This window comes from Boleophthalmus pectinirostris, unplaced genomic scaffold (assembly GCF_026225935.1).
Source record: "Boleophthalmus pectinirostris isolate CB_2022bp ecotype Guang Dong unplaced genomic scaffold, ASM2622593v1 HiC_scaffold_23, whole genome shotgun sequence".
In the NCBI taxonomy this organism is placed as follows: Eukaryota; Metazoa; Chordata; class Actinopteri; order Gobiiformes; family Gobiidae; genus Boleophthalmus; species Boleophthalmus pectinirostris.
In genome coordinates this window covers 15,251,384-15,268,749 of record NW_026571207.1, presented here as the reverse complement: position 1 = coordinate 15,268,749, position 17,366 = coordinate 15,251,384, and the positions used below count along the sequence as shown (strand labels likewise).

General features: G+C 37.2%; 1 protein-coding gene across 3 annotated transcripts in view; it reads right to left on the bottom strand.

The window, feature by feature from the left end:
- atp8a1 (ATPase phospholipid transporting 8A1) overlaps positions 1-17,366 on the bottom strand; it is a 107,678-nt gene that overhangs the window by 2,440 nt on the left and 87,872 nt on the right. For 2 of the 3 annotated variants that reach the window (XM_020923351.2, XM_055159196.1), the window contains exons 33-35: positions 6,421-6,509; positions 6,022-6,114; positions 2,479-2,570 (exon numbers count right to left, since the gene is read on the bottom strand). In XM_020923351.2, coding sequence (XP_020779010.1) covers positions 2,479-2,570; positions 6,022-6,114; positions 6,421-6,509 — 274 coding nt within the window. Of the gene's footprint in view, positions 1-2,478; positions 2,571-6,021; positions 6,115-6,420; positions 6,510-11,089; positions 11,341-17,366 lie in introns of those variants that run through there. The other variant, XM_055159197.1, reaches the window with a different exon arrangement.

The following is a 17,366-nucleotide window of genomic DNA, read 5'->3' as shown; positions in this document are numbered from 1 at the left end:
GGATCATGTGGCTGAAACCATACATAACATAATCCTAGGAGAAATAACCAAATGTATGATCTACAAATGTTGTGCTTTGTCATTATTAGACATTCGTTCCCTAAATTTGCAATAATCATCTTATGACTTAAGGTCCTTTCAACAAACATCAGTCATACTTTCAGGGCTGAAGCTTTTTATACTGACAGAGAAGACATTGGAATTTGTGCCAGTTTTTGTTGCATGTGGATTGGCCCAATAATTACACATATATTAGGATAGCAAACGCAACAATAGAAACGGTTATGATGTCAATGAACCCAACCTATTAAAATGAAAGACAAATGATAATAACGTCAAAATGGGCTAAACTCTACTTCTAAGGCCTAGTCAGTGAATCCTACAGGTGTGTATACCTAGCATTAAGGTTCCACTCTGACCTTTGACCCTGACTCACCTTCAGGTGTCATATGACTTGGTGAGTACCTGGAGACCAGCGGGTGAGTTCAACAGACCCCGCTGAGACGTGTGCATAGTGGGGGAATAACAGCGCAACATTTCATCATTTTAGCAAGAAGTCGCTCAACTGATGCTAACACTCGAGGAGGCACACCAAGGCAAAGAGAGAGGGGGCGAGACAGGAAGTGAGATGACTATCTAAGGCTAAAGGGGGTGGGGCTTCTATCAGGACAGGTTTTAATGTTCAAGATGGAAAAACAGTAAAGGGAATCACATAATAATGATCTCATCCCCACCTATGAGACAAACAGAAACAAAATGATGAGACAAAGAAGAAACTCAACACGGCAAAATAAAGATGACAAACAGAAACACGCACAGAGAGATGAAAATGAGAGGGATTTTGTACAGAGATGGTTGGTACTCACTATTTACTCAGTTACCTTTGCTTGAGTAAGAAATTCTACTTTCACTTTTATTTTATTTTTTTAAGTAACATTGCTCTTACTTCAGTAAAGGTGTGCTTTGAAACTTTTCTCACTGTGAGTAAGTGACATTATGTTGACAATATTAAAGATTTAAACTTTTGTTGAATTGCTTCTTCAGATATTTATTTTTTTTTAATTAAATGTTATGTGAATGTTAATTGTTAAATGTTTAATCCCTCCATTTACAATAATGTAAAAATTAGGGCTGGGCAAAAATTTAAAAATTTAATCGCGATTAATCGCAAATCGCTATTAATCGCATGTTATACGCAAAATCAATTAATTATTTAAAAAGTAGAGTATAGCGCTCTTTTATTGGAAATGTAAATGAAAGAGCCATACATTTGTTGTGCAAACAGCATTTCTTTCACAGGGGAACCCTCAGAGCCTTCAAGGTGTTCAGGGAAGGCTCAAGAAAAAATATTGAATGGACGTTTGTACTACTAATATATTTATTGAATATTTTTTATGCTGTGAGTAATGAACACTACACTAGTAATAATTTCTAGATCAGTGTTATAAACTTGGACTGATATTTCTTAGGAAAGAAAGGGTTAATATAATGGAATGGAAATGGACCAATCACATTTTTTCTTCCAATGGTGTCTGGGTAAATCAGTGACTCCAGCACTGAACTAAACAAATAAGCTCAGCTCAGAGCCGGTGCCCGCGGCTGAGTCCGCGGCCGGAGTCGGAGCCTGCAGCCGAACCCGCGGCCGGGCCCGTGGCTCGCAGAGGCTCGGGCACATTGCATCTCACGTGGTCAAAAAAAGTGAAAAAAGTGTAAAGAAAACACGTCAAACTTAAAGAAACGCTCACGGTGGACTTTTTCAAAATAAAAGCCAGTGAGAAACAGACGTTTACAATAAAATAAATAAATAAATAATAAAGACTGCGTTAAAGGCGTTCAAATAATTGTCGGCGTTAATTACTTAATTAGTTAACGCAAAGTTAACGCGTTAACGTGCCCGGCCCTAGTAAAAATATAAATTATATGACATTTAATCTTTTAGTAACTCATACTTGAGAAGTTTTTTACTTGGGTTAGTTCATGGACGATTACTTTGTACTTCCTCTTGAGTAATATTATTTTGAAGTAATAATACTCTTTATACTCTGACTACTACTTTTGGCTACTCTATCCATCTGTTTTTGTTCCATAAAATGTAGTTTGATGAAACTCAACAGCTATATAGTCATTTATGTATATCTATCTATATAATTTTTTGCATAAAGCAGGTAGATATGTGGTCATGCATGAGGGCTGAGGTCATCGAGTCATAGCATCCTGTTTACACACATTACCTGCAGTTTCCTGCATGCAGTATTTATGTGCAGAGGTGAGAGTGCGGCCCCTCTAGAGGTCTATGCAAGTGGAGGAATAATGAACTGCACTGTCTCCCAAGTTGGCCTCATACATGTGCAAGCCAATTTTATGTGATAAACTGGATTTTTTTTGTTTTTGTTTTTTTTTCTGGGAAACATTAGTATGATAAATATGAAAAAAGAGAAACAAAAAGAGCTAATTTATAGTTGAACTTGTACAACTTACGGAGCAGGTTTTGCTGCAAGGACTCGGAGCGGTACAAACTGACGGTGCTCTTCTTGAAGACGTTCTTCAGCAGCTGGGCCCTCTCTGTCAAACTGCACACACACAAAGAGACCAAAGTTAAAAGGGGCGGTACCTTATTTTTTCAGCTAATAAAGTAACATTTGTTTTGCTCCATTATAGACAAAATGTCAAAGCTCTTAGAGTCAAAATGAGATTGCGATGTGCTGTCTGCATGTAATTGAACCAGGAAGAAAGGCTGGTGCCCTATAAGCGTGCTAGTTGTTGTCAGCATTACTGTATCAACAAAACTCCCAATCTTAAGTCCTCACTGTGAATAATTAGGATGAAAGGAATGCATGTGAAAAGTGAGGATTACGTATGAACTGCTGCAAACAATTTAAAATTAACTTGTCCTGTTTTTCACATTTTTAAGATGGTAAAAATCATGTACAGGGCCTTTAAAACCCACTGAGCTCCACAGGCAGGTTTAATGGCCCTATGCATCCAGTTTCAGTCCAAGCCCCTCCACAGTTACACAGGCTGCCAACTGCTCTACCTGCTGCTCCCAAAACAGTGTGAGCAGAGGGTAAAATATCTGGAACAGCACACTGTCCCACAAGTATTAAGGATATGAGGAAGTTCTTACTACAAGTGCATGTACGTATTTGTGTATGGGCTCGGATTGTCAAAATGGCAATACCTAGCAACTAAGGCTACGTTTATATGTCGCGTTTAGATGAGCGTTTTTCGGGAGGAAATCTGTGTCCATATGGTGATGCAAAAGTGCGTGAAATTCGAATTGGGTATGCATACCAGGGGGCTAGGTGGTGACGCCAGGTGGTAATGTATGTGACGTAAACGTGTACGCGACGTGAGCAGATCTGACCAGAGTTTTGCGTCTTGGGCAGTGTAAACGGAAACATTACAGTGGACCATATTCAATTTTTCCACTCTGGAGGGTGGTTTCAGATTTTTGCGTTTTTAAGCCCTTAAAAACGCCGTCACTGTCTAAATGAAAGCCACTTCTGATTAAATATTTTGTCGTATTTACCCGCAAGCATTCTCATGTAAAGAGGCCCTAAGTGATACTAAAACTAGATGCTTATTTGAGCCAGTAAAGATATTGAAAACAAGTTGGACATTTTTCTTAATAGATCTATGTCAGAACTTAAATACAAACATACTGTAATGTTAAACAAAGTACTATTATTATATTATAAAATTACATTATTTATTATGTATTTTAAATTGTGTAAAATGAGCACTGGGCAATCAAAAGCACTGAGTATTGAAAACATATACTACACTTATAAATGATAAATAAGTAAGTTTATGTTACTTTTTTTTAGAATGTATTATTACCATTTATATTTTTGATCTTTGTTATTATAATAATATACTACTGTGTCCAAATAATTTTTAATTATTTAATTATTAAAGTTTATCTAAGTCTAAATCTACACAAAACTAACACTAGTATCAAGCCTGCATACTTGAAAAAATATCTATACAGAAAAAAACTGAATCTATCCTGAATAATTTTATGTGGTCTTTTGATGTATTAAAATAGTATAAGACCACATTATAAAATTAAATTACAATTATGGGTTGAAAATTACATTCTATTGTCTAAAAAATGTGCTATCTGAATAGAATATGAAACCTTTTCCTGATTTTAATATGGTGCCATGGTGCGTGCTGGGGCTTGGACTTGAGCCAGGATAGGGATACACACTGCGGCCTGACGTTGACCCTAGGGAGCGTGCTTCATCTAACACTATATGACTTAAATATGGGAGGTCCACATTCTGAATGTGAAAAATGGACACTTTTTCTTGACATGATTACCAATATTACTGTCAATCTGCAGCAATTTAGTAATTTTAGAGATTTCGTATTTTCCACGTAATAATCAAATTGGCTGGGGTGCGGGGTGCTTTAGGGGAATCATGAGGGAATTTGGGGTTAAACAGGATTGTTCTCCAAGTTTGAGAGACTTTGTAGAAGAAAACAATAATCATGGGGTTTATATAAAAATGACTAGAGTATTATTATATTATTTGGACATGATTTATGGCTGTTTGGAGCAGTGTTGAAACATAGAAAGCAGGACACAATTTTAAGTAGGACACTGACAGATTTTGGTCTATTTAATAATAATGTACTGTATAATAGAAGTGGATGTTATATTAAAAACACAGATGAAATATAAACCTATAATAAGAAAATATATAGCTTAGAACAGGAAAACTATCCAAATTCAACACAAAAAGCTGCTAAAATAGAAAAAATACAATGAAACACATTCAGTATATTTGTGTGGGAAAAAAAGACATTTGGGGGCTCAATTTGGTGCAAATTAGTTGATGACAGACAAAACGCCACTTCCTTCAAATTTTATTTACCGTAACTGTAATGTACACAAAATTGATTAAAAGCCAAAATATCAGAAATGTCACAATCTTTACTGTCAACGATGGTGCTAGGGTTGGATTTCTATAACAACAAATTACAAAGTAAAGCAGCATTTCAAACGTGAATTTGGTTTGTTGCAGCGGATTATGCATAAACATGAATTTAAAATGTTAATTTGTGATTAGCATTTGTGATTAGCATATAGATCAACTCTAATGGACTAATGGAAATCTGGTAACAACTGAAACATGACTTGTACGTGTCTGAAACTTTTGTTTTCTAGAATTAGAGCTGCACTACACACTAACGAGGTTCTTTGGTAATTTGAGCTTTTAGTGCTTACTTCAGTAATCGTCTCTTCTCATATGAAACTCACACATGGCACTGACTCTTTCGATATGTGCAAAGACTGGCTGGAATGAACTGATCAGACAGTACCAGAGGTGGGACCAAGTCGTTGTTTTGCAAGTCTCAAGTAAGTCTCAAGTCTTTGACCTGAAGTCCAAGTCCCAAGTCTAATACATGCAAGACCAATTTAAGTCGAGTCACTGGCCCATAAGTCCAAGTCAAGTCCAAGTCGTCCGCTTTGAGCTTCAAGTCATTTCAAGTCTTTCAATGAAAGCACCAAATACAGCTTAGATCTATGCAATTTTTATGACTTTTAAGATAAATTATATTTTAAAAAATCATAATATATTCATATGAGTATTTATAGAGTATATAAGAGTTGTAGAAATGAATTTAGTTTTATTTTTTCCTTTTTAAATGTCTTGACAAGATCTTAGTGTGAATCATTACAGTCAGAATAGAAATAATTCACATTTAATAGTGCTTCTCAAGTCTTCTCAAGTCACAGGCCTCAAGTCTGAGTCAAGTCCCAAGTCACTGAGCTTCAAGTCCAAGTCGAGCCCCAAGTCTTAGTCCATTTTATCAAGTCAAGTCTCAAGTCCTAAAAATAGTGACTTAAGTGTGACTCAAGTCCAAGTCATGACTTGCAAGATCCTACCTCTGGACAGTACCAATATAAACCAGGTATACTTTAGCCATTGTTTCCCACCTACTATATAGAAATACTCCAAAAAATTGTACTAATACAAATTCTAATTAATTTATGGTGTGATACTTTACCTTTTGCCATGGACCACTGCTCCAGGGTCTTTGGATAAAGCCTCGAGCTCCTGAACTTCATCTACCAAAGTCTTGAAGAACACTTTTTTCACCCTTTAGACAAAATAAAAGCAGAATTATGTTATACTGTCACCGACCATGAGTAAATGGGTTCAAAAACATTTAGCTAAAAAACTGTAAATGACATTTTCAATCATCTGTGTGTTGATGTCATCCAGGTTCGTGATGAGCAAAAAAATTCCCATGGATTTTTGAGTGAAAGAGAAAGCTATAAATTTGCTAGAAGTCCATAAATTTGAAAGGATCTTTTGGAATAGATTACAGAGATCCTGAGGGGATTTCCTTTATGTGATATCTATTGCGGTGATTGTGAGAAGTGCTATGGAGGAGAGGACTCACACTTTGTAGGCCACGTCAAAGACCAAAGAGGTGACGGGGATGAAGAACAGGCCCATCCAGAAGACTCCTGAGCTGAACATCATGTTAGCCTGAAACAAGAGATCCACTTACTGTAAGGCCATCATGGACAAAGGATAGGTCAATGCGAGGAGATAAAAGAAAGTGCCTTAAGGATAAACACCTGATAGGAAGCCCCCCTTATCATCTGCCCTGATAGTTTTGATGTCACGTGAACACAACCAACATGAAAAAAAAACAGGCATGTTAACTATCAGTATAAGTAAACAAAAGTGATTTTTTTCACCATAGCTACAGAAAGTGGAGCTATTATTCAATCCCAAAGACATGATTGTTGTCAGTTGAAAGAACTGAAAATCATAAGATTAACATAGCAAGTTTGTGAAGCCAATTTTTTTGTGCATCGTAAGTTTAAATCATTCATTCATACACAGTGGATTCCTTAAACTAATATAGACCCCTGCCCTCCATCTGAAATTATGACAAATCCTACAAAGTGAACGCAACATCACTCACAAAGGCAAGCCTAAATAAACTGTTGTACTGGGGAAATCGAGACCCAAATAAGCAGTTAAAAGTGCTTAAACCGCCATGACTAAGTGATCCCATGTTTCTGTATGAGTACCCCTCAGGGCACAGGAAGTTCCTCTGAAGTGTTTAGACCAAGGTATCAGCTTCAGAGGAAAACAACTCCTCTGTGTGCTACGGTGATGGCTTCTGTCAATGCATCACAGCTGACAGACAGGCCTGGTAATGTGTGCACAATGCCACAGCCACTTATTGCTAGCGGGGGTCTGGCGGGCTAATATGTGGGAATCTACCATCCTCCAGTGTCACTCGAGTTGTTTTGAATGTATTTAGTAAACAGTGGGTTAAAATAGCTCTCACCTACAATAGTTGGTTAGTTGGCTTTCAATGAACCTTTCAGTCAACTAAAAACATGTTTTGCAGTTGATTCGGCACTGTTGTAGTTGGTACTGGTTGATGGTAAATGTTTAAATCACGCTTTTCCAGCTCACTCATTCATACACATTCATACACCAATGTAGGCAGACACCGGGAGCAGGATTCGAACAGTTGACCTTCGCATTAATGGACACTGTACCAACTGAGCTACTGTCGCTTGCCCCTCCCCCCCAGTAATACACATAAAAGTATTAAAATCTGTAATCCAATTATGGCAACACATTCTTTGTTGAAATGTGGTGCAAAAATAATTTTAAGATCCACTGCTGTTTCATTTGTAACACAGAATGGCCTGTTTAACAGCTCTGGTCTAAATATGTCAAATTTTGGAAACCTCTCTCAACCTAGTTTAAAACATATTTGGGTTCATCCTATTTTTAATTAAAGTCAAGAGGCAGCCTCGCCACTTTTGGTCATCATACTGACTAAACATATCAAGACAGCCATCTATGCAAGAAGAATTAAAATCTTATAAGTGGGGGCTGTGACATTAGTGAATTGGAAATTGCCTTGTTGCAGGCATAGCCTTTTAGCATTTAGTTCGTGGATGGTGTTTTCTTTGGCTTGGTGCAGTGAAACAATCTGTCATCACGTGTCAGAAATGCTAACCCATGCTGCATGCATTGTAATGTAGCTCTTGTTTAAACTGCAAGGCCCCACCAGTGCTCTTCCTGTAATCTGACACACTCAGTAGCTGTGGTCACGGATGCACTAATGCTCCTATCACAGTCAAAGCTATCACGGGCTATCTCAATAGGGATAATCTACTTAGTATTAGTCTACCTACAAATTGAGCTTGATGCATGTCAAAACAGGGCCCACAAGGCATATCATATGACAGGAATAAAAAGGCTTGATGCAAGCGTTACGAGACCTTTTGCTGAATACAGTTCTTGTGACATCAAATAATTCTAAACTGTTATTTTAAAGGGGCCATTTTACATTGTTTTCTCATCTATGTTATAATGTTGTTTCCTCATGAAAAGCATACTTGAAGTGGTTTTGTTTCATTCACACGTTTTAACACACAAACCCTGCCTGCATAGTTAGGCTGTGTTCTTCTCTCAAACTGAAAACACTCTGTTCCACCTTGTGATGTCATGTGGTAATACAGGAAGTGTTCCACTGTGTTTTTGAACTACATACAACTTCATTAGAATCATTAAGATGATTTTAGCTATGGAATTAGCTCTCAGTACTGAACAAAAGGTAACTGTTAACATCAAAACTACCTCTTCATGACATCACAAGGTGGAACAGAGAGTTTTGAGCTTTAGAGGTGTAGACTGTTAAATAATAAAGTATGACTCAAACATGTGTGAAACAAAACACAAGTCTAGGTATGTTTCTGATGAGGTAACAACATTCTACCATGTCTTAAAGCTCACAATAATCCATTTAGCGTAATATAGGGCCTTTGAAAGTGTAACTTTTCTAGTGGAAGTTGACACTAGCTGCTGGTTGTCACAAAAATGTTATTGCTTTGCCTTGAATGCTCAACATTATGGCATAAAACCTATCAATCTCCATGGAAACAACAGGTTGTATTACCTATCAGATCTGTGGAGAAAAGGCATTTTTGAGCATTAAACACACTCTTAATGAAAATAAATGCAAGATGTTTAATGCCATACTACCAATGCCATTGATTATTCCATGGAAATGAATCACATCTCTGGAGACAAGCAGTCTTTCACTCAAAACTCTTTCACAACTGCTTAAAGTTGTGGCCTTACTCATTCTTAGTGGTGTAAATTGTTGTCAGTTGGAAGGACTTTGAAAGCCACAAATAAAGAGTTCATTTTTGAACCCTGCCCTTCATCTGAAATCATGATATCAAATTCTGTGTTGTGAATGCAACGTAACCTATGAATAGAGGTATTCTCTGCCCACACAAGCTCAAAACATATGAGATGAGGGAAAATGACGCTAGGGTATATAGTATTTTCTTCATAACGATTTTGAAATTGTGCAGTCCTGGTGGAAACATTTGCCGCGTTCTGGTCATACGTCAGTTTAATTATTTTTGCTTCCAGCCAGTGTATCATGCATTTTAATGGAGACTTTCAAGACGCACAGAGAATTTTTTGAAAACAAATCATAGATGTGTACTCAGTATATTAAATCAAAGTCGACTGGCTCCAAAAATAAACCAGGCACGTTTTTCATAGGCTAAATGTATAAAACATTGTTATAGGTGTAGCAAAACTGCATATATAGTATAACTTGATATGTACTTTTATAAGACAGTGGGTAAACAACAAATCTGTTAAAGGCCCAGTACATGATTTTTTCCCATTTAAGCAAAATTTGTCTTACAGTACAGATATGTATAAGCTGCTCTTGAGGGAAAATATGTCCACTGCATGCTGCATAATTAGAAATTGTTTAATTTGTTGATAATTAGGAAGCATGTGTGTTAGCATGGTAGTTGTTATTAACTTTACTGTCACGGCAAAGCATCGCTCTGGTCTCTGAGAGTTGTGAAAAGTGCCTGTAAACTCATTGTGGTGAGTAACCAGGCTGTTCAAATGCAGGGAATGAGGAATAAGTTTGGACCAATGCAAACAATAGTTCAGTTTTTCACATTTTTGGTGCAGCACCTTTAAAATGTATTAAAATGCTTATTTGTTTCATGTGTTTTCATGGTGTTTTTCATGTTACTGTTTACATTCTAAAATCAAATGTTGCTGTCTAATTCCAGTCAACACATGTTTGTTTTCTGGCCCCTGCTACGGCTCGGGTGTTGGCGGGCCCTAGTGATGTCTCATACCAAGAGGCCCCCTGGGAGTGGCGGGGTGAGAGGGCTCCGGGAACATTGGCTGTGGTTTCAGGACAACTAATAAACTTGTCTGGCTGGTCAGACAGTAGTGTGCCCAAGCAGCCTACAGTGTTTTGACAGGTCGGTGACCCCCCTTCTCCTATGGACGTGTACAAAGCATGACGAGTGTGAGCAAGATTATAATGGTTCACTAAATAAAGGCTTAAAAAGATAAATCTAAACGATTCATGAATATACTAGTATAGCATACAGAAATCATGGTTAAAGGAGGGATATTCTGCTTTTCAGGCAATTACTATGAACTATAACATTACATTAGGTTACATTTTATTCATTGTATGTCGCAATATTTATGTAAAATGCCTTAATACTAATCGAAAGCACTGACTATTTGTATGAAACTGTAGAACCTCTTACAGTGGCATTTCACCCAAGCAATCAGTCATTTATGGCTTATTATTTTTGTAAAGTAGTTATGAGACATTTTGAACATTACATGTATCACTCTTTGTCTTCTTTTTCCATATACTCACAATTAAGTACAGGAATGTAGAAACAGATAGAAAGTAGGTGAAAACAGACATTTCCTGAGCACTCAATATCATGCAGGTAACTTGAACTCAAATGCAACACAAGCATGCAGGCAAACGAAGGCTTAATTCAATAACAGAAAGTGTCAGATAATGTTTAATATGTTTATATTATATTTAATAAATCAGACTAAAAACATCAGGAATATATGATTATCAAACATAAATGACAGATGACAGATAATGTTTAATATGTTTATATTATATTTAATAAATCAGACTAAAAACATCAGGAATATATGATTATCAAACATAAATTAAAATATCATCCAAAAACTGGGAAATACTCTACGTAGGAAATAGGCTGTGAAATAAACACGGAAGCAGGTACTACCAACAAGGAAAGAAATCAGAATTGCACTAAATGCAAACAACAGGTTACAGATAGAGTTTCAGGGAAGGCTTGAGTGTGTGTCTTGACAGGTCAACAATTTGGCAAAGATTGAATGAGCAGGAGGAGTATATATAGGTTATCCTGGGATGATTAGTGAATGAGAGTCAGCTGCAGGAAAAGGAGGGAGGCAGCAAAAGGAGGACCGGAACAGACTGGGAAACGGAGCTGGACTGGGGAAAACAAACAAAAAGGCAGAACTGTGACACTCAATCCTTGTAAGTATTTTGTTTCATTAATGCAGGTGTGAGTAATTCAATAGTAAGTTAATGACAAAGGAACACAGTTAAAAGCTTATTAAGATATCCATATTATGCCTCCTTTGAATATTTTTGCATATAAAAAGGTCACCCACTATTTCAGTCAACACAATTTTTCAAGTATCTTTTGAAGCAAACTACTGATATTTTCTGGGTAGCTCTACAGATCTTTGAACTATTAAAAAAATTATAAAACAAAATAAAATTGCTTTTATGTTGAACAGAAACCATTTTAAATATTTATATGCACCTCTTTTAAGAATGTTTTCAAGTCTAACTTTTTGGGAAGGCGTGCAGAACCCCACCGGCCCACTTCACCACAAGTAGTTTAACTCAACCGTAGAGCAGGAAATGGAATGTGAAACTATAAAATTGTCCAAAATATGGATCAAATCAATCCTGGTCTGAAGCCTTTGTAAAGTCTGAACATTTTAGCGTCAGACACAATGATCAACGCAGGAAGACAGGCCAGCACAAAAGCTCCACATGGGGGCAAGAGGAACAGTTCTCCTCTGACTGCTTGCATCAACCGTAAACAATCCAGAAGAGGAGAGTGGAAAAGTCAACACAGATTCTCAAATGAGTTGTACTGAGGCCTTTTTTTGTACTGTTTATTAATACTGTTAATACTATTTAACAATGGAGGAGAAACAATCAGTGGCTATGATTACATGCACATCAAAATCTAATGAATGATTACCTGATTTCTGGACCTTTAGGATTACTTAAATGACATGCAAACCACATATTCTGATTATTTGCTATTTAAATAGTTAACACCATGCATGCAACCACGGCCAGTAACGTGAGCACCAAGTAGGCCTTTAATTACTATATAAATTAGATTGTTCACAAAATGTACTTAAAAAAATATAATTTTGTACTGCACTAATGGGATACTTTAACATTTATACAATGCTGTCTCACAGGCAGAATTTCTTACTGATGTACATTGTATAATTGATTTAAAATATGGTTAATTTAGAAAAGAGCTTCAAGGGAATCTTTTTTTTTGTGGTCTGAGGCTTTGCTGAGTAGGACAGCAGTATAGTGTGAAATGGGAAGACAGAGTGTAGAGGTATTCTGCAAATGGTTCGAGCACAGGAATGAGCCTCGATTTTCAGTATAAAGTGGTCTTCAGTATTATCACTGAGTGCAATTTTTACTAATATATAACACTTTAAACTACACTGTTTCGACAGGCCCAGTGACCATAAATTACAATATGCAGTTCATTCTCAAATAGTCAATTGATCCATCTGTCAAAAAGTAAAATATCTACGGTTTACCATCTTATCTTGAATTATTACTGGAAAAACTATTAAAAAAAAAGGTTCAAGAAACATTTAAAGGCTTCTTGCTGCTTTGAGTTTACATGAACCACATAAACAACTCACATGTTTCAACTTAAGAAAAAGACTGAATGTTCACAAAAGCAAGTATGTCATTTTTCCATATGTTGCTTTCATACGTACTATAATGAGAACCTATACATTTCTACAGGCTAAAACAGCATTAGAATAAGTGCGGAGTGTTTTGAAGACGAGTAAACAATGACAGATCAAATGCAGCAGACTCATCCTGTATGAAAGAACAGACACAACTGAAAAAGGTTTTGAATCTACAGATCCTCAACATATGCTACCATCTGCTTGTAATTTCTTCCTTCATACAAATAAATCATACTGTAGATGACTGACAATACTTAAACAGTATATTGCAAATTGAAAAAGACAATTTGTCTTCTTTAGAATGACAAAGATGTACGTAGGAATTACCATGTGTGATTTTCTATCAATTATGGCAAAAGAAAGTAAAATATTATGTTAATTGAGGAGTGTCATCATCGAATATCAACAATTTATGAAAGTGAATACGTTTTGTCACTCATCCAAGTAGCCTCTTCAGTTCTAATTCAACTCTGATAGGGACTGGCTTAAATAAACTGTATTTATGATGGAACCGGTGTGGATGATTGAGGACACAGACATCTGTTTAAATCTTGGTTAGCTTGTCCATGAACAACATAAATGAAGTAAAAACTTGATAAACCTAAAATATCTGTATGCTGAATTGAATTATCCCAGAATTACAGGGTTCTATCTGCATTCTGGGTAGTTTTCAATGCGCTGGTCTGACCACTCATAACACAAATGGTAAATGGTCACATTTTTCTATAGCGCTTTTCCACCTTCAAGGCACTCAAAGCGCTTTACAACAAGGAACCACTCACCCATTCACACACACATTCATACACCGGTGTACACAGACACTGTGGGCAAGGTGGGTTAAGTGTCTTGCCCAAGGACACAACGACAGCATTCATCTGTGGGAGCTGGAATCACGCCAGCCAACCTGTGGGTCAGTGGATCTGACCGCTCAACCTGTGATGTTTATGTCGAGAGCTGGATTCAAACCGCCAACCTTCAGATCAATGGGCGAATGCTCTACCAACTGAGCTACTGCCGCTCACAAAGGAGCAGGGAAACTGATATTTTTGCTCATACAAACCAAAATGCTTACCAAACTCTAAAAACTTTCCAAAGTGTACAGGACTTCAAGAAGAATAACTACATTTCAATGAAAAAATACCAGTTAGAAGCCTGTCAAATATACCTTATATATTTGTGTTAAGCCCTATTCACACAGGATTAGTTTTACCTGTGGACCTTTGGTAATTTGTAATAATTGCGGAGGATGCCTGAGATCTTAACCCCGTGCGAATGCGCCATGTCTGTAATTTGTAAAATAAAAATTCCGTCGCAAATGACCTATATTTTGCCAAACACAGATGTCCGGTGATAATACTAGTCCCGCGCGAATCTGCATCTCAGTGTTTGTTTTTGTAATTGTGCACATTTTCTATCTCTTTGTTTTCTTTCCGTGTTCTCTTCTCTTTCAATCTCAGTCAGTGTCAATAAAACAAAGTCATTTACGGAATTGCTTATCCTGTGTGAATACGCTGCAAGTAACACAGAGGTGGAGCGGTAATTTGCAAATTACCAGATGTGTGAGGTTTGAATACAGCTTTAGTATATGTATGAAGAAGCAGTAATTAATAGTTCAAGTCAAACAAATTTTATAATTCAAGCCACAAGGTCAAAATATAGCACAATTTTTCACCTTTACTTGTGCCTGTATGAAAGTAAATTTTAGTTCAAAAAAGTAATTTCTAAGTCAAATGAAGTTAAACATGGGATCAAAAGCTTATTAGCAGGTGTGCTGATTTGTTGATATCCCAGGAGAGGCACTAAATCAGTGTGCCAGAGCCTGCAAGAAATATCAGGTATAGCAGCTTACACAACATCAACTAAATCCTCTCCTTTTCATACCTGTGGCGGTTTATAGAAGTCTAAGCGGTCTGGATTTGCACGCCAGTTCCTGCAAAGGGTTTTTTTGACTGCTTTCTGGCTGGATCCCGCACCTGTCCTGTCAATAGTACAGAGCATACTTCCCCTGACAGTGATGGATGCGTGTACATGGAGCCAGGCGCTGCTTAAGGTCTCGCGATGAGAGAGTGGTGGTGAGAGAGAGCAGAGACAAGAGCAGTGAGGAGCTCTGGTGTCTGTTAAAAGGCTAACCCTGTGGCGAGGTAAGGGTGAATAAAGAAGCAGCATAAATATCAGCAATACTATGTAGTCACCAGTTACTATGGAACTACGGTGGCCTGGTAGGAAAATGTACGTTTCTAATCTATATTCATTCAGCAATGCACAATATCTATGCAGTATATTTAATCACATCTCTACATTAAACCCTTATGGTTGTGTATCAGAGGGGACTTTCATGAACTATAAACCATGTTGTTGACTCATTATCCTCTTACTCCAAGTGGTATTTTGATAGGTAATTAAGCAATTCTATATTATTCTACACTGGAAAATTTCTGTTTCAACCTAGCTCTTATTTCCACCCACTATTCTGTACTCACACTTCAGGCCATACATGGCTACATAACTATTTTTGTAAATAAAGGGCTTAAGATCAATATTGCAATTTATAATGGACAAAATGTATACTCGAAATACTAAAAATAATAAAAGCATAATTTGTCTTCAGCTCACAGACTTTATTTCTAAACACCAACAGTTTCCGATCTTCTCAATTAACAGAAGTGTATGTCTATGGCATGGCAGCAAATGAGCACAGTCCATAGTCATCATTACATTATATTTCTTAAAAGCTTTGAAAGGAATACAAAGAAAAACAGACAGAAGTCCCAGGAGCTCAAACACATTGTAAACATCACTGGCAGATGGGGCCAGAGTGAAAAATGCAGAGACTGATTGGGACTGAGCTGTTCTTTAAAGGCTGCGTGGCTTTGGGGCTGCTGCTGTGTTCGTATGATGCTGTCTCGGGTTTCTGAGAGATGGGACCCCGTTTGATGCTGCACGGGCATCTGAGCGAGCTGAGCCGGGGCAGGAGCGTAAGGTTACCCCTGTACCCACAGGACGCCATTACTGTCCTCGGTCAAGTGCTGCAGGCCATGGATGAAAGAGACATGTTTCACGCTAAGATGAGAAGAGCAGAGTAATGTAGACTACTGCTGCTGCTACGTGCCTGTCTGGCTGAGTGAAGAGACACAGCGAAATATTTGGGAGACAAGGTTGGTATGTCATGTATGCGACAGTCTGACTCACGGGAATGTGTTGTGTTTTGGTGCTTGGTTACATTTAGAGTAGCGATACTCCAATTTTTACATTTTACAAAAGACCTCAGACGTCAATCTTACTGCAAGTAGGCCTGTGAATCAGTGTCAGATGAAAAGTATTTTTGGGCTCAATATCAGTGTAAAAAAAATAAAAAAAATGCACCAGCGAGGATTTTTTAAAATCAAATATTATTTTAGCTGCGGAGCGCAACAGTGACCACCCACTACCTGGTTCCTGAAGTAAATTTACAATTCATTTTTTCCATAGTCTTTCTGAAAATAAATTATATTAAAGGTTTCAAATGTGCTTTCTATAGTTATAAAAAGAAAAAAAATGTTGAACGGTGAATGGTGACAACTTGTTGATTTAGTGATATATTTACGATGGCAATCATAAGGATTATGACTATACTATATTCAGTATGTACAAGGCCCATTTATTAACTAATGAGCAACATGGGTAAGTCGACTTTGGGTAATGTTCACCTGCTGTGCTCCTTTGTTATGAAGAGACAAAGCCTTTAGCTAAATGTATTAAGAAATGTCACCTGGGGTTAACTGCTACCCATTCACCACATGTGGGGGGCTGAAGTGTAGCGCATATGAAGACATGTTACAACATAATCCGGGGGACTAACCCTAAGAAACAATAGCAAAAGAGGGTACAGTTCTTTAGATTTAGTTTTTTAGAGTGAATGATTTGCCATTCATCCAGTCAACCTCTTCAGTTCTGACACACTGACACTGGTAAAGCTGTTTGGATGAGAGTCGAAACGTATTTACTCTAACTTCAGTTGACAGAATGCAACGTTTTTGCTATAGACTCACCTGGGCTACTAGGGATTACAGAGATAACTTTAGAAAAATTCTTACTACATAAACATACAAAGAATATTAAAGTATCTGAGTTAACTACTTAAAAGAGCTGTACGTTATTTTTACAGACTTAAAAACAGAAGTAGTTCAGTTTGCAGTGGTCCAAATTAATTCCTCATTTATCTTATACATCCTGAACATCCTAATTATTCACCACCATGAGTTTATAAGCACTTTGCACAACTTTTACAGACCAGAGTGGAGTTGGTCTGTCACAGAAAAGCTCATAACTGCTACAATGCTAACACACACTTCCTGATTCCTTATTCCTGACACAGTATATCTGTACATTATATCTGCAACACAGCCTTTAATACAAATTTACTTAGGAAAACTACTTGCAATCAACATTAAGACATGGTTTTCTATAATCCAGAGTGCACACACCATATCTTTGCTTCGTCTCCCTCAC